The sequence below is a fragment of the Mustelus asterias genome, chromosome 27 (assembly GCF_964213995.1).
Source record: "Mustelus asterias chromosome 27, sMusAst1.hap1.1, whole genome shotgun sequence".
Classification (NCBI taxonomy): Eukaryota; Metazoa; Chordata; class Chondrichthyes; order Carcharhiniformes; family Triakidae; genus Mustelus; species Mustelus asterias.
In genome coordinates this window covers 1489121-1513752 of record NC_135827.1, presented here as the reverse complement: position 1 = coordinate 1513752, position 24632 = coordinate 1489121, and the positions used below count along the sequence as shown (strand labels likewise).

General features: G+C 54.3%; 1 protein-coding gene across 1 annotated transcript in view; it reads left to right on the top strand.

Moving 5' to 3' along the window:
• Positions 1-1155: 1155 nt before the first annotated feature.
• tmem45b (transmembrane protein 45B) overlaps positions 1156-24632 on the top strand; it is a 50435-nt gene continuing 26958 nt past the window's right edge. The window contains exons 1-3 of the mRNA XM_078199238.1: positions 1156-1302; positions 17210-17404; positions 18838-19050. Coding sequence (XP_078055364.1) covers positions 17230-17404; positions 18838-19050 — 388 coding nt within the window. The 5' untranslated portion in view covers positions 1156-1302; positions 17210-17229. The remainder of the gene's footprint in view (positions 1303-17209; positions 17405-18837; positions 19051-24632) is intronic.

Below are 24632 nucleotides of genomic sequence, written 5' to 3'. Positions count from 1 at the left end.
AATCCATGAATAGGATGGGAATAGAGAGATATGGTCCCCGGAAGGGTAGGGCAGCAAGGTCGGTGCAGGATTGGAGGGCCGAAGGGCCTGTTCCTGTGCTGGAATTTTCTTTGTTCGTTGTTCTAAGTGATTGCACACACAAACACCATCTAGAAACTGAAGCTGGAGTGATTTTGGTTTGAATCCTACCGGCTCTCTGTAGATTCACCATAGTCCCAGGTGAGGAAGAGTTCCTGCAATGATACAGCCCCAGTCTCCACGCAGGGTTCTGTTAGTGAGCACCACTGTTTGCCTGTCATTGTGAAAAGGCAGAGGAGGATGGTGACTTAGAGACAACCAAATGTGAGGAGAATACTGCAGAAAGCTATGTGGTGGACAGAGTCACAGACTTTGGAATTGGATTAAGAGATGAAGAGAAAAAATTATAGATGCCCGGGGAAAACAAAGAGCTGAGACAGGGCACGATGGACCACCCTTTCGCAGCTTCTATCATTCTACAATGAACAAATTAAAGAAGGTGCCAAAGTGAATTCCCTGACAAAGATTATTAATCCTGAGTGAGATAGTAGAGAAAAAAAGTGATTTGCTAAAGATTCGGTTGGATAACATGATGGAGCCACTCTGGGTGAGTGAACATAAGAACTAGGAGCAGGAGTAGGCCATCTGGCCCCTCGAGCCTGCTCCGCCATTCAATAAGATCATGGCTGATCTTTTCGTGGACTCAGCTCCACTTACCCGCCCGCTCACCATAACCCTTAATTCCTTTACTGTTCAAAAATTTATCTATCCTTGCCTTAAAAACATTCAATGAGGTAGCCTCAACTGCTTCACTGGGCAGGGAATTCCACAGATTCACAACCCTTTGTGTGAAGAAGTTCCTCCTCAACTCAGTCCTAAATCTGCTCCCCCTTATTTTGAGGCCATGCCCCCTAGTTCTGGTTTCACCCGCCAGTGGAAACAACTTCCCTGCTTCTATCTTATCTATTCCCTTCATAATCTTATATGTTTCTATAAGATCTCCCCTCATTCTTCTGAATTCCAATGAGTGAATGCGAATGTACTGGCTGGAGTTCCACTTTAAGACGGAGCTGCTGTCATGCCAGCCAGATCCAAAAGGTGGTGATGTTCTATCAGACTGGCCTCGGGGAGTGGCAATGTAACACCCAACCTCCGTGCCTGGGAAACAGGTGGAACTTACACCTGTTATTGTGAAACTTGGGTGGATCTGGAGTGCTGCGAGGAAGGTAACAGATCGGAGAGGACGGGAAATACACCAAAGTTCAATAAACTCGATAGAAATTGGTAAGTTTGCAGCGTGGAGAGTGTGTGTTTGGTGTGGGAAGCCTGTCTGTCAAAACCTGCACAGGGTTTCACACAAATGTGTGAACCAAAGGTTATTGAACCAAACAGAACAAGGAACTAAAAGTATTAAAGTATTTAAGTATTTTGAGTCGCTGTAAGTTTATCAACTCCACCAGCTTTCTTTTGATTCAGAAATTAGAACAATAATTAATTTAGTCAAAAGAAATGGAAACAAGAATTCCGTACAAAGTAAATTGAAGCCCTTTGAGTTATTGGCTGCAGGACAGCAACAGCAGGGAGGGTATACATGTGTAAGTACACATCCGGTCAGTGGGGAGAGAATACATATGTGAGTACACATACGGTCAGTAGGGAGAGTATACGTACGTGAGTACACATGTGGTCAGCAGGGAGGGTATATGTGTGTGAGTATACATGTGTTCGCAGTGGGGGGTATGTGTATGTGGATACACATTTTCAGCAGGGAGGGTATATGTGTGTGAGTATACATGTGTTCGCAGTGGGGGGTATGTGTATGTGGATACACATTTTCAGCAGGGAGGGTATATGTGTGTGAGTATACATGTGTTCGCAGTGGGGGGTATGTGTATGTGGATACACATTTTCAGCAGGGAGGGTATACGTACTTGAGTACATAAACTTTTTTCCACTGATTATTAATTAAGATAAAATTAAATGTTGAAAAGCTGCCTAATTATATGATAAAGATAGCTTTAATTTACAAATGGAACAGTTCAGCTTGTGAATGGAATGTGAGAGGGGAAGAGGTTCTTACCTCAGTCCATGCAATTAACGTGTGGTGATGTAATCACGATACATTCTGTGCAGTCACAGTGAAATGCTGATTGGTGGGAAGAGGGTCGCTGAGGAGCTGAATCCACAATCAGCTCGATTCATTCATAATCTTTCCAGAGTTTTATCTGATGTTAACTTTCAGAAGGATGTGTTTAAGTCCGAATCTAGGGTCTTAAATTAAAACAAAGCTAATTACAGGGGCATGAGGAGTGAGTTGGCTGAGATAGATTGAGTAAAAGAATGATAAGCAATGCAAAGATTTAAAGAAATAATAATTCTCAAGGAATTATCTTGAACAAGCTCCGCTGAAAAAATGGTAGACAAGGCTAACTAGAAAAACTTTCTTAAATTCATTCATGGGATGTGGGTGTCGCTGGCTCGACCAGCGTTTATTACCCAAGCTTTTTTCCCCTTCAGAAAGTGGTGGTGAGCTGCCTTCTTGAACTGCTGCAGTCCTTAAGGTGTAGGTACATCCATAGTGCTGTTAGGGAGGGAATTCCAGGATTTGATCCAGCGACAGTGAAGGAATGGCGATATATTTCCAGGTGAGTTACCTTGAGGAGAACCTCCAGGTGCTGGTGTTCCTGTCTATCTGCTGCTCTTGCCCTTCTAGATGGTAGTGGTTGTGGATTTGGTAGGTGCTGCCAAAGGAACCTTGGAGAGTTCCTGCAGTGCATCTTGAAGATGGTACACACTGCTGCCACTGGTGGAGGGATTGAATGTTTGTGGATGGGGTAGCAATCATGCGGGCTGCTTTGTCCTGGATGGTGTCAAACTCTTTGAGTTTTGTTGGAGCTGCACCCATCCAGACAAGTGGGGAGTATTCCATCACACTCCTGACTTGTGCCTTATATGGTGGACAGGCTTTGGGGAGTCAGGAGGTGAGTTACTTGCTGCAGGATTCCGAGCCTTTGACCTGCCCTGGTAGCCAGCGCATTTATGTGGCTAGTCCAGTTCAATTTCTGATCAATGGTAACCCCCCAGGCTGTTGAAGTGGGGGATTCAGCGATGCTAATGTCATTGAATATCAAGGGGTGATGGTTAGAGTGTCTCCTGTTGGAGATGGTCATTACCTGACATTTGTGTGGCGCGAATGTTACTGCCACTTGTCAGCCCAAGCTTGGATATTGTCCAAATCTTGCCGGCATTTGGACACGGACTGCTTCAGTATCTGAGGAGTCGCGAATGGTGCTGAACATTGTGCAATCATCAGCGAACATCCCCGCTTCTGACCTTAAGGTAGAGGGAAGGTCATTGATGAAGCAGCTGAAGATGATTGGGCCTAGGGCACACCGTGTGAGGAACTCATCTACAGTGTTGCTAAAAGATTAATAAATCTGAAAATTAAGATCACCAAAGGATGGCCAAGAATTTGTTAAAGAGGGGAAAATATAATTTGAATGTAAACTAGCAAGAAATATTTTAAAAATGGGGTATTAAAAGCTTCCTAAAGTGTGTAGAAAAACTAAAGCCAGATCCATAGAAACAAAGGCAGGAGAAATTACAATGGGGAAGGGCCACTGAATAAATATTTTGTGTTTGGAAATAGTTGGACACATTCGAACCAACTGAGACTAAGGAACTTAAAGTAATAAAAGGGAAAGAATTGGAAAAAATTACAGATCCCCTGGAGCTGATGCCTGTATCCTAGCGTTTTAATAGAGGTGGCCACAGAGAAAGTGGATCCATTGGTTTTGATCTTCCAGAATTCCCTGGCTTGTGGAATGATCCTGACGGATTGGAGAGTGGCAAATGTCAAGCTGTTGTCCAGAAACAGAGCGTAGAATGTCAGCCTGACCCCAGCAGGAAAGAAAACATTGTTGTGAAACATGCGAGTGTTAAGGAAGTGGTAGCAGTAATTTGGAAAATCAGATTGTGAGTATACAGTCACCGTGGCTTTCCAAAAGGAAATCCCTGTGATGAGTCATTTGTTTTTTGAGGGCGTAATTAATGAGGTTAGATAAAAGGGAGCCAATGGATGCAGCGTATTTAGTGTAATAACTTCCAAGGTAACTCGTTGTGGCTTTAGGTTATAAAGGATGCATTGTCAACGATAGTTAGATATTTACAAGCAAGTGTCTGACAGAATTAAATACACGACTACTCCCCTCCCTCATTCTGACTGAGGTTCCTCCCCAACCCAAGGTGCGTGCGCTTACCCGATTGGCTCAGCTTCCCATGCTGCCGCTCCATAGGGTCCAGCCCGATCACATGGTCCTCAGGGATCGCCCTCTTAAAGGGGCCACGCTACCATACTCCTTCCCCCACCCCCCCCCACCCCCGCCCCACCCCACCCCACCCCCGCAACTCCTGAACTCACTATGAAAGGAACATCATTAAACATAGGCCTGCACAACTCAACAAGACATCAGGAATACCCCAGGAAATACTTCTCACAAATTCATTTGGTCCGGAGATTTCCAGACCCTGGTTAAACATCTCAATCCGGTGTTACTCTCCTCAGGAAATGATGGGATCTGAACAGGCTCTTGCGAAAGGTAAACTCATCAGCCCGGGGTCGGGATCCTTCACCCTTCTCTGTCGCTGCTGTCTCCACAGCAACAGAAATCGCTGGTTGCTCCGATACCACACTTACAACTGGGATCCCTGTATCCAGCACTGGTGAAGCCGGATCGACTGCACGGATCACCTGTAAATCCCCCGGATCAGGCCCAGCTCTCCTTCTCCAGTGGTTTATATGTTTCTTGACATGACGATTTTGTATTTCTACAACACAGGAGACTAATCCTGTTCTTTCCACAATCTTTCCAGGCACCCACATCGGTCCAGCTGCAAAATTTCTGATCATGACTAAATTATCAACTCGGAAAACTCTGGCTGGGATTTCCCGCTCTCACTCGTCCCAAAACCGTAACCGATTTGTTATATTTTAAACCCTAATTTGTGGAGGTTATAAATTAACAGTCATTACAGGAGCTCAGATGGACAGATACCCAATTCCGAGAATTGAGAACCTCTACGTCAAACTAGGGTTTAAAATATAACAAATTACACCTTAGTCACAGCTGCCAGCAGCTGGAGTTGGATGAAGATTCCCAGAGATTAGTTACTATCACAACCACAAGAGGGTTAGCACTGCTGCCTCACAGCGCCAGCGACCCGGGTTCCATTCCCGGCTTGTCACTGTCTGTGCGGAGTCTGCGTGTTCTCCCCGTGTCTGCGTGGGTTTCCTCCCACAGTCCGAAAAATGTGCTGGTTAGGTGCATTGGCCATGCTAAATTCTACCTCAGTGAACCCGAAAAGGCGCCGGAGTGTGGCGACTCGGGGATTTTCACAGTAACTTCATTGCTGTGTTAATGTAAGCCTACTTGTGACACTAACAAATAAACGTTAAACTCAATGGAAATAGGATATCTTTGCAAGACTAATAGTTGCTAATATTTATTTGAAAGGGGTTGGAATATATCAGTAGGAGAGTCTAACTGCAATATTTAGGGCTTTAATGAGATCACATCTGGAGTTGTGTGGGCAGTTTTGGTCTCCTCCCCGAAGGGTGGATATACTTACAAAAATCACTCGATTGATCCCTGGATCTGAGGATTGTCCTCTCATTATTTATAACTTACAAGTTTAAAAGAAACTGGAGTTTAGAAAATCTCACCTCAATGTATAAAATTCTTTGCACATTTGACAGGATGGAAGCTGAGAGGATATTTCCATTGGCTGAGAATCTAAAATAAAAGGTCATTGTCTCAGGGATCAGCCAGTCAAGACTGAGCTGGCGAGTAGTTGCCACACTGGGTTGTGAATTTCTAGAACTCTTTCTGGCCAGTGGCTCTCAGTGCTCTGTCGATGAGTGGATTCAATCCTGAGCCACAGGGATTTGTTCGGCTCTGAAGGAATGAAGGGAGTTTCGGTATGAGGTTAATGTTGAGCCAGATTCCTGGTCCTGATGAGGTGAGGTCTGTCCCAGGGCACTTCGCTCTTGAGTTTGCAAGTTGATTGTTTATTTAAGGGAATCAGTTAAAACTCTGCAATTTAATTCCACAACAATAAAGCACAATTTTGGTAACTATATTACTAATCGGAAGTTTTCATATTTATTATGCTAGTGGAAATGCCACACTATCAGAAGGACATGACTGCACAGGAGAGGGTGTAGAGGAGATTCACCAGGATGTTGCCTGCGATGGAAAGTTTCGGCTATGAGGAGAGACTGGATAGGCTGGGTTTGTTTTCCCTGGAGCAGAGGAGGCTGAGGGGGGATCTGATAGAGGTATACAAAATTATGTGAGGCATAGATAAGAAATCATAGAAACCCTACAGTACAGAAGGAGGCTATTCGGCCCATCGAGTCTGCACCGACCGCAATCCCACCCAGGCCCTACCCCCATATCCCTGCATATTTTACCCGCTAATCCCTCTAACCTACGCATCTCAGGGCACTAAGGGGCAATTTTAGCATGGCCAATCAACCTAACCCGCACATCTTTGGACTGTGAGAGGAAACCGGAGCCCCCAGAGGAAACCCACGCAGACATGAGGAGAATGTGCAAACTCCACACAGACAGTGACCCAAGCCGGGAATCGAACCCAGGTCCCTGGAGCTGTGAAGCAGCAGTGCTAACCACTGTGCTACCGTGCCACCCGTGAGCACTGAAGTGCTCCCCAACAGGAAGAGCACTTCAGCGGTCATGGGCATTCAGCCTCTGATCTCCGGGTAAGCGTTCTCCAAGGCGGCCTTCACGACACACGACAGCGCAGAGTCACTGAGCAGAGACTGATAGCCAAGTTCCGCACACATGAGGATGGCCTCAACCGGGATCTTGGGTTCATGTCACACTATCTGTAACCCCCACAACCTGCCTGGATGTGCAAAATCTCACGAACTGTCCTGTCTGGAGACAATACACATCTCTTTAACCTGTGCTTAATGCTCCCTCCATTCACATTGTCTGTACCTTTAAGACTTGATTAGCTGTAAAGACTCACATTCCAATCATTATTCATGTAAATTGAGTTTGTGTCTTTGTGCCCTGTTTGTGATCAGAACTCCCACCCACCTGACAAAGGGACAGCCTGTTCCGAAAGCTAGTGGCTTTTGCTACCAAATAAACCTGTTGGACTTTAACCTGGTGTTGTTAGACTCCTTACTGTGTTCACCCCAGTCCAACGCCGGCATCTCCACATCAGAACAAGGAAACGCCAGAGGAGTTAAATCGATATTTTACATCAGTCTTTGCTGTAGGTGATACTACAAACATCCCAGTAACAGTAAACATGGGGGAGAATTAAATAGTCACCATCACCAGAGAATTAGTTTTAGGCAGACTAATGAGGTTAAAAGCTGACAAATTCCCTGGAGCTGATGGTTTTCACCCCAGGATCTTTAACAAGTTGCTATCTATAGAGATCGTGGATGCATTGGTAGTCACTTTCCAGAAATCCTTAGATTCTGGAACTGTGCCACAGGATTGGAAAACTGCCAATGTTGTATTCTTGTTCAAAAAGGGAAAGAGGCAAAATTTAGGGAATCACTGGCCAACTCGTCTAACTTCAGTTATTGGAAAACCACCAGAATTGATCATCAAGGAGATAACAGCAGTGCATTTGGAAAGTCATAATCTGATCAAGCAGAGTCAGCGTGGTTTCATAAAGGGGAAATCATGCCTGACAAATTTACTCGAGTTCTGTGAGGAGGTATCACCCAGAGTAGATAGAAGAGAACCAGTCAATGTTGTATATTTGGATTTTCAACAGACATTTGACAGGGTGTCACACAAAAGTCTACTGTGCAAGATCGGAGCTCGTGGTGTTGGAGGTAATATTTGTGCATGGATAGAGAATTGGCCAACGAACAGGAAGCAGTGAGTAGCGATAAGCGGGAGGGTGTCTTTCTCAGCTTAAAGGGCACTAACCAGTGGATTGGCACAGGGATCAGTGCTGGGACCACAGCTCTTTTCACAATATATATTAATGAAGGAACATTGTGCACTGTGGCCACATTTGTGGATGATGCAAATGTGGGAGGAAAGGCAGATTATAAGGAGGGTATAAATAGTTTACAGAAATATTGACAGGTCCATAGAATAGAATAGAATTTCTACAGTGCAGAAGGAGGCCATTTGGCTCATCGAGTCTGCACCGACTCTCCAACAGAGTCCTTTACCCTGTCCCCGTAATCCCATGCATTTGCCCCATTAATCTCACTAACCTACACATCCCGGGACACTAAGGGGCAATTTAGTATTGGTCAATCCACCTAACCTGCACATATTTGGACTGTGGGAGGAAACCAGAGCACCCGGAGGAAACCCACGCAGACACAGGCAGATTAAACAGGTTGGGTTTGTACTCCTTGCAGTTCAGAAGAATGAGAGGTGATACGATTGAGACATATAAGATTCTTAGGGGATTAGATAGGGTAAATGTTGGGAGGATGTTTCCACTTAGGAGAGTGTGTAGGACCAGAGGGCACAGTCGCAGAATAAGAGGGAGCTGATTTAAGACGGATTTGAGGAAGAATTTCTCAGAGAGTGCTGATTCTTTGGAATTCTTTACCCCAGGAAGCGATGGAGGCTGAGACCTTGCACAATTTTCAAGGCTGAGATCGATAGGTTTTATCAGTCGGGGAATTAAAGGTTACGGAGATAAGAAAGTGAACTTAGTGAGTGTCAGATCACCCATGATCTCATTAAATGGCAGAGCAGCTTGAAGAGCTGAATGGCCTCTCCTGTTCCGATTTCTGATAGTCTTATAGAGTCATAGACGTTTACAGCATGGAAACAGGCCCTTCGGCCCAACTTGTCCATGCTGCCCTTTATTTTTAAACCCCTAAGCTAATCCCAATTGCCCGCATTTGGCCCATATCCCTCTATACCCATCTTACCCATGTAACTGTCTAAATGCTTTTTATAAGACAAAATTGTACCCGCCTCTACTACTACCTCTGGCATATTGTTCCAGACACTCACCATCCTGTGCGTGAAACAATTGCCCCTCTGGACACTTTTGTATCTCTTCCCTCTCACCTTAAACCTATGCCCTCTAGTTTTAGACTCTCCTATCTTTGGGAAAACATATTGACTATCTAGCTGATCTATCCCCTCATTATTTTATAAACCTCTATAAGGTCACCCCTCAGCCTTCTACGCTCCAGAGAAAAAAGTCCCACTCTATCCAGCCTCTCCTTATAACTCAAACCATTAAGTCCCGGTAGCATCCTAGTAAATCTTTTCTGCACTCTTTCTAGTTTAATAATATTCTTTCTATAATAGGGTGACCAGAATTGCACACAGTATTCCAAGTGTGGCCTTGCCAATGTCTTGTACAACTTCAACAAGACGTCCCAACTCCTGTATTCAATGTTCTGACCAATGAAACCAAGCATGCTAAATGCCTTCTTCACTACTCTGTCCACCTGTGACTCCACTTTCAAGGAGCTATGAACATGAACCCCTAGATCTCTTTGTTCTGTAACTCTCCCCAATGCCCAATGGCTGAGGTAATAGCAGATGCGTTAGTAGTAATTTATCAAAATTCGCTGGACTCTGGGGTAGTGCCGGCTGACTGGAAAACAGCTACTGTTACGCCGCTGTTTAAAAAAGGAAGTAGACAAAAGGCGGGTAACTATAGGCCGGTTAGCTTAACGTCCGTAGTTGGGAAGATGCTAGAGTCCATTATTAAAGAGGAAATAACAGAGCACCTGAATAAGAATGGTTAGATCAAGCAGACGCAGCATGGATTCATGAAGGGAAAGTCGTGTTTGACGAATCTACTGGACTTTTATGAAGATGTCACTAGTGTGGTTGACAGAGGAGAACCGGTGGATGTGGTGTTTTTAGATTTCCAGAAGGCGTTCGATAAGGTGCCTCACAAAAGGTTGCTGCAGAAGATTGGGGTACACGGAGTTAGGGGTAAGGTGTTGGCGTGGATTGGGGATTGGCTATCTAACAGGAAGCAGAGAGTTGGGATAAATGGGTGCTTTTCTGGTTGGCAGTTGGTGACCAGTGGCGTGCCGCAGGGATCGGTGCTGGGGCCTCAATTGTTTACCATTTACATAGATGATCTGGAGGAGGGGACTGAATGTAGGGTATTCAAGTTTGCTGATGACACGAAGGTGAGTGGGAAAGCGAATTGCGTGGAGGACGCGGAAAGTCTGCAGAGAGATTTGGATAGGCTGAGCGAGTGGGCGAGGATCTGGCAGATGGAATATAACGTTAGCAAATGTGAGGTTATCCACTTGGGAAGAAATAATAGTAAATTGGAATATTATTTAAATGGAGAAAAATTACATCGTGCGACTGTGCAGAGGGACCTGGGGGTCCTTGTGCACGAATCGCAAAAACTCAGTCTGCAGGTGCAGCAGGTGATCAAGAAGGCGAATGGAATGTTGGCCTTTATCGCGAGGGGGATAGAATATAAAAGCAGGGAGGTCTTGCTGCAACTGTACAAGGCACTGGTGAGGCCGCAACTGGAGTACTGTGTGCAATTTTGGTCCCCTTATTTGCGAAAGGATATATTGGCCTTGGAGGGAGTGCAGAGAAGGTTCACCAGGTTGATACCGGAGATGAGGGGTGTAGCTTATGAGGAGAGATTAAACAGATTGGGTCTGTACTCGTTGGAGTTTAGAAGGATGAGGGTTGATCTTATAGAGACATATAAGATAATGAAGGGGCTGGATAGGGTAGAGGTGGAGAGATTCTTTCCACTTAGAAGGGAAACCAGAACTAGAGGGCACAGCCTCAAAATAAGGGGGGGCCGGTTCAGAACAGAGTTGAGGGGGAACTTCTTCTCTCAGAGGGTAGTGAATCTCTGGAATTCTCTGCCCATTGAAGTGGTGGAGGCTTCCTCGTTGAATATGTTTAAATCACGGGTAGATAGTTTTCTGATCGATAAGGGAATTAGGGGATATGGGGAGCAGGCGGGTAAGTGGAACTGATTCGCTTCAGATCAGCCATGATCTTGTTGAACGGCGGGGCAGGCTCGAAGGGCCAGATGGCCTACTCCTGCTCCTATTTCTTATGTTCTTATTAACTGAGTAAGTCCTGCCCTGGTTCAATCTACCAAAATGCATCATAGAACATAGAAAAACTACAGCACAAACAGGCCCTTTGGCCCACAAGTTGTGCCGAACACATCCCTACCTTCTAGACCTACCTATAACCCTCCATCCTATTACGCTCCATGTACTCATCCAGGAGTCTCTTAAAAGACCCTATTGAGTTCGCCTCCACCACCACTGACGGCAGCCGATTCCACTCGCCCACCACCCTCTGTGTGAAAAACTTACCCCTAACATCTCCCCTGTACCTACCCCCCTAAACCTGTGTCCTCTCGTAGCAGACATTTCCATCCTGGGAAAAAGCCTCTGAGAGTCCACCCGATCTATGCCTCTCAACATCTTATATACCTCTATTAGGTCTCCTCTCATCCTTCGTCTCTCCAAGGAGAAAAGCCCGAGCTCCCTCAGCCTATCCTCATAAGGCATGCCACTCAATCCAGGCAACATCCTTGTAAATCTCCTCTGCACCCTTTCAATCTTTTCCACATCCTTCCTATAGTGAGGCGACCAGAACTGAGCACAGTACTCCAAGTGGGGTCTGACGAGGGTCTTATATAGCTGCATCATTATCCCCGGACTCCTAAACTCAATCCCTCGATTGATAAAGGCCAGCACACCATACGCCTTCTTAACCACCTCCTCCACCTGCGGGGCCGATTTCAAAGTCCTATGGACCCGGACCCTAAGGTCCTTCTGATCCTCTACAGTACTAAGAGTCTTTCCCTTTATATTGTACTCCTTCATCCCATTTGACCTGCCAAAATGGACCACGACGCATTTATCTGGGTTGAAGTCCATCTGCCACTTGTCCGCCCAGTCTTGCATCCTATCTATGTCCCTCTGTAACTTCTGACATCCCTCCAGACTATCCACAACCCCACCAACCTTCGTGTCATCGGCAAACGTACCAACCCATCCCTCCGCTTCCTCATCCAGGTCATTTATGAAAATGACAAACAGCAAGGGTCCCAGAACAGATCCCTGGGGCACACCACTGGTGACCGACCTCCATTTAGAAAAAGACCCATCTATACCCACTCTCTGCCTCCTTTGGGCAAGCCAGTTCTGGATCCACCAGGCAGCAGCCCCTTGGATCCCATGCCCTCTCACTTTTTCTAGAAGCCTTGCATGGGGGACCTTATCGAACGCCTTGCTAAAATCCATATAAACCACATCTACCGCCTTCCCTTCGTCAATGTGTTTAGTCACATTTTCGAAGAACTCCACCAGGCTCGTAAGGCACGATCTGCCTTTGACAAAGCCATGCTGAGTATTCTTGAGCATACTAAACCTCTCTAAATGCTCATATATCCTGTCCCTCAGGATCTTCTCCATCAGTTTACCAACCACTGAGGTTGGACTCACCAGTCGGTAATTTCCTGGGCTATCCCTATTCCCCTTCTTGAAAATAGGAACCACATCCGCAATCCTCCAATCCTCCGGCACCTCTCCCGTCTCCATCGACGCGCAAAGATCATCGCCAGAGGCTCTGCAACCTCTTCCCTCGCCTCCCACAGTAACCTGGGGTACATCCCATCCGGACCCGGCGACTTATCTATCTTGATGCCATTCAAAGATTCCAGCACAACCTCTTTCTTAAAGTCCACAGACTCAATCCTTTCAGTCCACCGCACGCCCGCAGTACATCCACCCAGGTCCTTCTCCTCTGTGAAAACCGAAGCAAAATACTCAGTGAGCACCTCTGCCATTTCTACTGGTTCCGTACAGACTTTCCCGCCTTCACCTTTTATAGGCCCTATTCCGTCACGTCTCATCCTTTTACTCTTCACATATTTATAGAACGCCTTAGGGTTCTCCTTAATCCTACCTGCCAGGTCCTTCTCGTGACCCCTTCTGGCTCCCCTAATTTCCTTCTTTAGTCCCTTCCTACAAGCCGTATACTCTTCTAAATCCCTATCTTCGCCAAGCTCTCTGAGCCTTTTGTACGCTTTCCTTTTCTTCTCGACTAGATCCCGCACAGCTTTCGTGCACCACGGTTCCTTTAACCGACCAACACCTCCCTGTCTGGTCGGTTCCTTTAACCGACCAACACCTCCCTGTCTGGTCTGTTCCTTTAACCGACCAACACCTCCCTGTCTGGTCTGTTCCTTTAACCGACCAACACCTCCCTGTCACCTTGCATTTATCCAAATTAAACTCCATCTGCCATTTGTCAGCCCACTGGTCCAATTGATCAAGATCCCGTTGCAATCTGAGATAACTTTCTTCACTGTCCACTATGCCACCAATCTTGGTGTCATCTGCAAACTTACTAACGATGCCTCCTATATTCTCATCCAAATCATTAATATAAATGACAAATAACAGTGGACCCAGCACTGATCCCTGAGGCACACCGCTGGTCACAGGCCTCCAGTTTGAAAAACAACTCTCTACAACCACCCTCTGGCTACTGGAAAGAATGATGTGGAGATGCCGGCGTTGGACTGGGGTAAACACAGTAAGAAGTTTAACAACACCAGGTTAAAGTCCAACAGGTTTATTTGGTAGCAAAAGCCACACAAGCTTTCGAGGCTCTGAGCCCCTTCTTCAGGTGAGTGGGAATTCTGTTCACAAACAGAACTTATAAGACACAGACTCAATTTACATGAATAATGGTTGGAATGCGAATACTTACAACTAATCCAGTCTTTAAGAAACAAAACAATGGGAGTGGAGAGAGCATCAAGACAGGCTAAAAAGATGTGTATTGTCTCCAGACAAGACAGCCAGTGAAACTCTGCAGGTCCACGCAACTGTGGGAGTTACAAATAGTGTGACATAAATTCTGATTCTAGGATCGCATGATAAAGACTCAGGAGGAAAAAAGCAGAAATATTTATGTGAAATAGTGTGACATAAACCCAATATCCCGGTTGAGGCCGTCCTTGTGTGTGCGGAACCTGGCTATCAGTTTCTGCTCCGCGACTCTGCGCTGTCGTGTGTCGCGAAGGCCGCCTTGGAGAACGCTTACCCGAATATCAGAGGCCGAATGCCCGTGACCGCTGAAGTGCTCCCCAACAGGAAGAGAACAGTCTTGCCTGGTGATTGTCGAGCGGTGTTCATTCATCCGTTGTCGCAGCGTCTGCATAGTTTCCCCAATGTACCATGCCTCGGGACATCCTTTCTTGCAGCGTATCAGGTAGACAACGTTGGCCGAGTTGCAAGAGTATGTACCGTGTACCTGGTGGATGGTGTTCTCACGTGAGATGATGGCATCTGTGTCGATGATCCGGCACGTCTTGCAGAGGTTGCTGTGGCAGGGTTGTGTGGTGTCTTGGTCACTGTTCTCCTGAAGGCTGGGTAGTTTGCTGCGGACAATGATCTGTTTGAGGTTGTGCGGTTGTTTGAAGGCAAGAAGTGGGGGTGTGGGGATGGCCTTGGCGAGATGTTCGTCTTCATCAATGACATGTTGAAGGCTCCGGAGGAGATGCCGTAGCTTCTCCGCTCCGGGGAAGTACTGGACAACGAAGGGTACTCTGTCCACTGTGTCCCGTGTTTGTCTTCTGAGGAGGTCGGTGCGGTTTTTCGCTGTGGCGCGTTGGAACTGTTGATCAATGAGTCTAGCGCCATATCCTGTTCTTATGAGGGCATCTTTCAGCGTCTGGAGGTGTCTGTTGCGATCCTCCTCATCCGAGCAGATCCTGTGTATACGGAGGGCTTGTCCGTAGGGGATGGCTTCTTTAACGTGTTTAGGGTGGAAGCTGGAGAAGTGGAGCATCGTGAGGTTATCCGTGGGCTTGCGGTACAGTGAGGTGCTGAGGTGACCGTCCTTAATGGAGATGCGCGTGTCCAAGAATGCAACCGATTCCGGAGAGTAGTCTATGGTGAGCCTGATGGTGGGATGGAACTTGTTGATGTCATCATAGAGTTGTTTCAGTGATTGTTCACCATGAGTCCAAAGGAAGAAAATGTCATCGATGTATCTAGTGTATAGCACCGGTTGAAGGTCCCGTGCGGTGAAGAAGTCTTGTTCGAACCTGTGCATGAAGATGTTGGCATATTGAGGTGCAAATTTGGTCCCCATGGCTGTTCCGTGTGTCTGGATGAAGAACTGGTTGTTGAAGGTGAAGATATTGTGGTCCAGGATGAAGCGGATGAGATGTAAAATTGCATCTGGAAACTGGCAGTTGTTGGCGCTGAGCACTGAGGCCGTTGCAGCAATGCCATCGTCATGGGGGATGCTGGTGTAGAGTGCTGAGACATCCATTGTGACGAGGAGCGCTCCTGGTTCAACTGCTCCATGTGTGCCGAGTTTCTGTAGGAAGTCCGTCGTGTCGCGACAAAAGCTGGGGGTTCTTTGTACAATGGGTTTCAGGATGCCCTCGACATAGCCGGAGAGGTTCTCGCACAGGGTCCCATTGCCCGATACGATGGGACGGCCGGGTGTGTTTGCCTTGTGTATCTTCGGGAGGCAGTAGAGATCTCCAACGCGGGGAGTACGTGGGATGAGAGCACGGAGGGTGTTCTGAAGGTCCGGATCAAAGGTCTTGATCAGAGTGTTGAGTTGACGGGTGTGTTCTTTGGTCGGATCTGCAGGTAACTGTCTGTAGTGTTCCTCGTTGTTGAGTTGTCGGTACACTTCTTTGCAGTAATCCGTTCTGTTCAGTAGGACGATGGCCCCTCCTTTGTCTGCTGGTTTGATGACAATGTTGCGGTTGGTCTTGAGAGCGTGGATGGCGTTACGTTGTGCTTGGGTGATGTTCGGGGCTGTCTTGTGAGTGCGGCTGATGAATTTGGTGTTGACGCACCTCCTGACGGCTTGGGCATACATGTCAAGGCCATCCCCACACCCCCACTTCTTGCCTTCAAACAACCGCACAACCTCAAACAGACCATTGTCCGCAGCAAACTACCCAGCCTTCAGGAGAACAGTGACCAAGACACCACACAACCCTGCCACAGCAACCTCTGCAAGACGTGCCGGATCATCGACACAGATGCCATCATCTCACGTGAGAACACCATCCACCAGGTACACGGTACATACTCTTGCAACTCGGCCAACGTTGTCTACCTGATACGCTGCAAGAAAGGATGTCCCGAGGCATGGTACATTGGGGAAACTATGCAGACGCTGCGACAACGGATGAATGAACACCGCTCGACAATCACCAGGCAAGACTGTTCTCTTCCTGTTGGGGAGCACTTCAGCGGTCACGGGCATTCGGCCTCTGATATTCGGGTAAGCGTTCTCCAAGGCGGCCTTCGCGACACACGACAGCGCAGAGTCGCGGAGCAGAAACTGATAGCCAGGTTCCGCACACACAAGGACGGCCTCAACCGGGATATTGGGTTTATGTCACACTATTTCACATAAATATTTCTGCTTTTTTCCTCCTGAGTCTTTATCATGCGATCCTAGAATCAGAATTTATGTCACACTATTTGTAACTCCCACAGTTGCGTGGACCTGCAGAGTTTCACTGGCTGTCTTGTCTGGAGACAATACACATCTTTTTAGCCTGTCTTGATGCTCTCTCCACTCCCATTGTTTTGTTTCTTAAAGACTGGATTAGTTGTAAGTATTCGCATTCCAACCATTATTCATGTAAATTGAGTCTGTGTCTTATAAGTTCTGTTTGTGAACAGAATTCCCACTCACCTGAAGAAGGGGCTCAGAGCCTCGAAAGCTTGTGTGGCTTTTGCTACCAAATAAACCTGTTGGACTTTAACCTGGTGTTGTTAAACTTCTTACTGTACTGGAAAGAAGCCAATTTTGTATCCATTTAGATACCTCACCCTGGATCCCGTTAGATTTAATCTTATGCAACAACCTACTATGCGGTACCCTGTCAAAGAGCTTGCTAAAGTCCATGGAGATAACATCAACTGCCCTGCCCTCATCTACCTTCTTGGTTACCCCTTCAAAAACTCAATCAAATTTGTGAGACAAGATTTTATGGTGAAGCACCTCGGGGTGTTTTGTCATGTTACTGTGTTAAGGTGCTATACAAATGAATGTTGTTATTATTGATGACTAACCTCAGAAGTGGACACAGTGAAAAGATAGAATTCAGCTCTGGACTGTTACAGTGAGCAGAGTTTTGAAATGTTTCTGCACAGGGTTCGAATCCAATTCAGCCATGGCAAATTTCAAAGGACATGCCCTACCTGGCAGCTTCTTCCTGCTCTTTGGTCTCTGGTGGTCAGCAAAGTATCCACTCAAATTCTTAATGAAGAAGAATAAGTCATCGCGACTGTGCTTTGAGCGAGTGGAAATCGCTGAGGGGATCGTCAAAACTGTGTTCGCTCTGGTGGGTGAGTACTCGAGACCTTCCAGCATCGTTTACTGCCTGATGTGATCGTGAGAAAGCTGCAATGTACCAGAGACACACACACACACCGACACACTAACACACACACACACACACCGACACACTAACACACACACACACCGACACACTAACACACACACACACACACACCGACACACTAACACACACACACACCGACACACTAACACACACACACACACACCGACACACTAACACACACACACACCGACACACTAACACACACACACACACACCGACACACTAACACACACACACACCGACACACTAACACACACACACACCGACACACTAACACACACACACCGAAACACTAACACACACACACCGACACACTAACACACACACACACCGACACACTAACACACACACACACCGAAACACTAACACACACACACACCGACACACTAACACACACACACACCGACACACACACACCGACACACTAACACACACACACCGACACACTAACAAACACACACACACACACACCGACACACTAACACACACACACCGACACACTAACACACACACACACCGACACACTAACACACACACACACCGACACACTAACACACACACACCGACACACTAACACACACACACCGACACACTAACAAACACACACACACACACACCGACACACTAACACACACACACCGACACACTAACACACACACACCGACACACTAACAAACACACACGCACACACCGACACACTAACACACACACACCGACACACTAACAAACACACACACACACACCGACACACCAACACACACACACCGACACACTAACAAACACACACACACACACACCGACACACTAACATACACACACCGACACACTAACAAACACACACACACACACACACCGACACACTAACACACGCACACCGACACACTAACAAACACACACACACACCGACACACTAACACACACACACCGACACACTAACAAACACACACACACACACCAACACACTAACAAACACACACAAACACTCTCTCACACACACACACACACACACACACACACACTGACAGACATGCACAGTCACTGGCACACACACGGACACACACACACACACACACACACACACACGGACACACACACACATACGGACACACATACACGGACACACACACGGACACACACACACGGACACACACACACACGGACACACACACACATACGGACACACACACACGGACACACACACGGACACACACACGGACATACATGGACACGGACACACACGGACACACACGGACACACACACTGACATACTGAAACAGCCTTGGCTTCTCCCCAGAGTGAGAATGCCAGAGCACTCTCTGCTCACAGTGAAGGTGTTCCATGGTTAACTTGGTGAATCTCGGAGGGTTTTATTTCTAGGAATTCTGGCTGAGCAGTTTGTGCCTGACGGACCGCACCTGCACCTGCTGAGTGAGGACGGGGGGTCCTGGGTGAAGCTGATGAACTGGCAGCACAGCACCATGTACCTGTTCTTCACCATGTCTGGCATTGTGGACATCCTCACACACTCCACACGCAGGATCCCCATTGGCTTTGACCGCCTGCTGCTTTCACTGGCTGTCTTTAATGAGGGTGAGTGGCTTCGTGCATCGCCGGCTCGACACAGCACGCGACACAAACCCGGCACTCTCTCCATGTTACACACCAACACACAATGTCAGTATTGTGTCCAGGGTAACACGTTAATCTGACCACCACTCTCACACTGACCCCCTTCCCCCCACACCAACCTCCTCCCCCCACCACACCGCCACCCTCCCCCCGCGCTGACCCCCTCCCCCCCGCACTGACCCCCTCCCCGCATCGACCCCCTCCCCCCCCGCACCGACCCCCTCCCCCCCGCACCGACCCCCTCCCCCGCACCGACCCCCTCCCCCGCGCCGACCCTCCCCCCTGCACCGACCCTCCCCCCCGCACCGATCCCCTCCCCCGCACCAACCCCCTCCCCCAGCACCGACCCCCTCGCCCGCATCGACCCCCCCCCCCGCACCAACCCCCTCCCCCGCACCGACCCCCTCCCCCGCACCGACCCCCTCCCCCGCACCGACCCCCTCCCCCGCACCGACCCCCTCCCCCCGCACCGACCCCCTCGCCCGCATCGACCCCCTCCCCCGCACCGACCCCCTCGCCCACATCGACCCCCTCCCCCCCGCACCAACCCCCTCCCCCGCACCGACCCCCTCCCCCGCACCGACCCCCTCCCCCGCACCGACCCCCTCCCCCGCACCGACCCCCCTCCCCCCGCACCGACCCACTCCCCCGCACCGACCCCCCTCCCCCCGCGCCGACCCCCTCCCCCCCGCACCGACCCCCTCCCCCACACCGACCCCCTCCCCCGCACCGACCCCCTCCCCCGCACCGACCCCCTCCCCCGCACCGACCCCCTCCCCCGCACCGACCCTCCCCCCGCACCGACCCTCCCCCGCACCGACCCCCTCCCCCACACCGACCCCCTCCAGCGCACCGACCCCCTCCCCCGCACCGACCCTCCCCCCCGCACCGACCCCCTCCCCCACACCGACCCCCTCCCCCGCACCGACCCCCTCCCCCGCATCGACCCCATCCCCCGCACCGACCCCCTCCCCCGCACCGACCCTCCCCCCGCACCGACCCCCTCCCCCGCACCGACCCCCTCCCCCGCACCGACCCTCCCCCCGCACCGACCCCCCTCCCCCGCACCGACCCCCTCCCCCGCACCGACCCCCTCCCCCGCACCGACCCCCTCCCCCGCACCGACCCTCCCCCCGCACCGACCCCCTCCCCCGCACCGACCCCCTCCCCCACACCGACCCCCTCCCCCGCACCGACCCCCGCCCCCGCACCGACCCTCCCCCCCGCACCGACCCCCTCCCCCACACCGACCCCCTCCCCCGCACCGACCCCCTCCCCCGCACCGACCCTCCCCCCCGCACCGACCCCCTCCCCCGCACCGACCCCTTCCCCCGCACCGACCCCCTCCCCCGCACCGACCCCCTCCCCCGCACCGACCCCCTCCCCCGCACCGACCGTCCCCCCCGCACCGACCCCCTCCCCCGCACCGACCCCCTCCCCCGCACCGACCCCCTCCCCCGCACCGACCCCCTCCCCCGCACCGACCCCCTCCCCCGCACCGACCCCCTCCCCCGCACCGACCCCCTCCCCCGCACCGACCCCCTCCCCCGCACCGACCCCCTCCCCCCACACCAACCTCCTCCCCCCACCACACCGCCACCCTCCCCCGCATCGACCCCCTCCCCCGCACCGACCCCCTCCCCCGCGCCGACCCTCCCCCCTGCACCGACCCTCCCCCCCGCACCGACCCCCTCCCCCGCACCAACCCCCTCCCCCGCACCGACCCCCTCGCCCGCATCGACCCCCCCCCCCGCACCGACCCCCTCCCCCGCACCGACCCCCTCCCCCGCACCGACCCCCTCCCCCGCACCGACCCCCTCCCCCGCACCGACCCCCCTCCCCCCGCACCGACCCCCCTCCCCCCGCACCGACCCCCTCGCCCGCATCGACCCCCTCCCCCGCACCGACCCCCTCGCCCACATCGACCCCCTCCCCCCCGCACCAACCCCCTCCCCCGCACCGACCCCCTCCCCCGCACCGACCCCCTCCCCCGCACCGACCCCCTCCCCCGCACCGACCCCCCTCCCCCCGCACCGACCCCCTCCCCCGCACCGACCCCCCTCCCCCCGCGCCGACCCCCTCCCCCCCGCACCGACCCCCTCCCCCACACCGACCCCCTCCCCCGCACCGACCCCCTCCCCCGCACCGACCCCCTCCCCCGCACCGACCCCCTCCCCCGCACCGACCCTCCCCCCGCACCGACCCTCCCCCCGCACCGACCCCCTCCCCCACACCGACCCCCTCCAGCGCACCGACCCCCTCCGCCGCACCGACCCTCCCCCCCGCACCGACCCCCTCCCCCACACCGACCCCCTCCCCCGCACCGACCCCCTCCCCCGCATCGACCCCATCCCTCGCACCGACCCCCTCCCCCGCACCGACCCTCCCCCCGCACCGACCCCCTCCCCCGCACCGACCCCCTCCCCCGCACCGACCCTCCCCCCGCACCGACCCCCCTCCCCCGCACCGACCCCCTCCCCCGCACCGACCCCCTCCCCCGCACCGACCCCCTCCCCCGCACCGACCCTCCCCCCGCACCGACCCCCTCCCCCGCACCGACCCCCTCCCCCACACCGACCCCCTCCCCCGCACCGACCCTCCCCCCCCGCACCGACCCCCTCCCCCACACCGACCCCCTCCCCCGCACCGACCCCCTCCCCCGCACCGACCCTCCCCCCCGCACCGACCCCCTCCCCCGCACCGACCCCCTCCCCCGCACCGACCCTCCCCCCGCACCGACCCCCTCCCCCGCACCGACCCTCCCCCCCGCACCGACCCCCTCCCCCGCACCGACCCCCTCCCCCGCACCGACCCCCTCCCCCGCACCGACCCCCTCCCCCGCACCGACCCCCTCCCCCGCACCGACCCCCTCCCCCGCACCGACCCCCTCCCCCGCACCGACCCCCTCCCCTGCACCGACCCTCCCCCCCGCACCGACCCCCTCCCCCGCACCGACCCCCTCCCCCGCACCGCCACCTTACCCCGCCCCGACCCCCTCCCCCGCACCGACCCCCTCCCCCGCACCGAACCCCTCCCCCGCACCGACCCCCTACACCGACCCCTCCCTCCCGCGCCGACCCCCTCCCACCCACACCGACCCCATAACCCCGACGCCGACCCCCACCCCCCCGCGCCGACCCCCTCCCACCCGCACCGACCCACTAACCCCCACGCCGACACCCACCCCCCCCGCGCCGACCCCCTCACCCCCGCACCGACCCCCTCCCCCCTCCCCCCCCACACCGACCCCCTCCCCCCCCCGCACCGACCCCCTACCCCCCGCACCGACACCCTCCCTCCCCCGCACCGACCCCCTTCCCCGCACCGACCCCCTCCCACCCGCACCGACCCCCTCACCCCCGCGCCGACCCCCTCCTCCCGCACCGACCCCCTCCCCCCACGCCGACCACCTCCCCCCGCACCGACCCCCTCCCACCCCGCTCCGACACCCACCCCCCCGCTCCGACACCCTCCCCCCCGCGCCGACCCCCTCCCCCCACGCCGACCCCCTCCCCCCGCACCGACCCCCTCCCCCCCGCGCCGACCCCCTCCCCCCACGCCGACCCCCTCCCCCCGCACCGACCCCCTCCCACCCGCACCGACCCCCTCCTCCCGCACCGACCCCCTCCTCCCGCACCGACCCCCTCCCCCCGCGCTGACCCCCTCCCCCCACGCCGACCCCCCCCCCCGCGCCGACCCCCTCCCCCCCGCTCCGACACCCACCCCCCCGCTCCGACACCCTCCCCCCCGCGCCGTCCCCCTCCCCCCACGCCGACCCCCTCCCCCCGCACCGACCCCCTCCCCCCGCGCCGACCCCCTCCCCCCACGCCGACCCCCTCCCCCCGCACCGACCCCCTCCCACCCGCACCGACCCCCTCCCACCCGCACCGACCCCCTCCTCCCGCACCGACCCCCTCCCCCCGCGCCGACCCCCTCCCCCCACGCCGACCCCCTCCCCCCGCACCGACCCCCTCCCCCCCCGCTCCGACACCCACCCCCCCGCTCCGACACCCTCCCCCCCGCGCCGACCCCCTCCCCCCACGCCGACCCCCTCCCCCCGCACCGACCCCCTCCCCCCCCGCTCCGACACCCTCCCCCCCCACCAATCCCCTCCCCCACCCCGACAACCTTCCCCCCGCACCGACCCCCTCCTCCCGCACCGACCCCCTCCCCCCGCGCCGACCCCCTCCCCCCACGCCGACCCCCTCCTCCCGCACCGACCCCCTCCCCCTGCGCCGACCCCCTCCCCCCACGCCGACCCCCCCCCCGCACCGACCCCTTCCTCCCGCACCGACCCCCTCCCCCCGCGCCGACCCCCTCCCCCCACGCCGACCCCCTCCCCCCGCACCGACCCCCTCCTCCCGCACCGACCCCCTCCCCCCGCGCCGACCCCCTCCCCCCACGCCGACCCCCTCCTCCCGCACCGACCCCCTCCCCCTGCGCCGACCCCCTCCCCCCTCCCCCCACGCCGACCCCCTCCCCCCGCACCGACCCCCTCCCCCCGCTCCGACACCCTCCCCCCCGCGCCGACCCCCTCCCCCCACGCCTCCCCCCTCCCCCCGCACCGACCCCCTCCCCCCCCCGCTCCGACACCCTCCCCCCCGCGCCGACCCCCTCCCCCCACACCGACCCCCTCCCCCCCCCGCACCGACCCCCTCCCCCCCCCCCCGCACCGACCCCCTCCCCCCCGCTCCGACACCCTCCCCCCCGCACCGGCCCCCTCCCCCCGCACCAACACCCTCCCCCCACCGCACCGACCCCCTCCCCCCACACCGACTCCCTCCCCCCCGCACCGACCACCTCCCCCGCACCGACCCCCTCTCCCCCGCACCGACACCGTCCCCCCCGCACCGACCCCCTCCCCCCACGCCGACCCCCTCCCCCCGCACCGACCCCCTCCCCCCCCCGTTCCGACACCCTCCCCCCCGCACCGACCCCCGCGCCCGGCACCGACCCCCTCTCCCCGCATCAACCCCCTTCCCCCGCACCGACCCCCTCCCCCGCACCGACCCCCTCACCCCCGCGCCGACCCCCTCCCCCCTGCGCCGACCCCCTCCCCCCACGCCGACCCCCTCCCTCCGCACCGACCCCCTCACCCCCGCACCAACCCCCTCCCCCCCCACCAATCCCCTCCCCCACCCCGACAACCTCCCCCCCGCACCGACCCCCCTCCCCCTTTAGCAATGGCCATGCTAAATTCTCCTTCAGCGTACCCGAACAGGTGCTGGACTGTGGCAACTAGGGTATTTCACAATAACTTCATTGCAGTGTTAATGTAAGCCTACCTGTGAGTAATAAATAATCTTAAGCACTCCACCCTCCCCATCACTTCCCCCCTTCCCCCACACTGCCCCACTCCTCCGCAATGATCCCTTCCCTCCACACACTCTGTCACTTTCCCAGTTACCTGGAGGTTCTTGAGCTGTTGGTGACTCTTCTGAACAGTAACCAATCACAGTCCGCTTAGTAACCAACCACTGTCCGCTTAGTAACCAACCACTGTCCGCTTAGTAACCAACCACTGTCCGCTTAGTAACCAACCA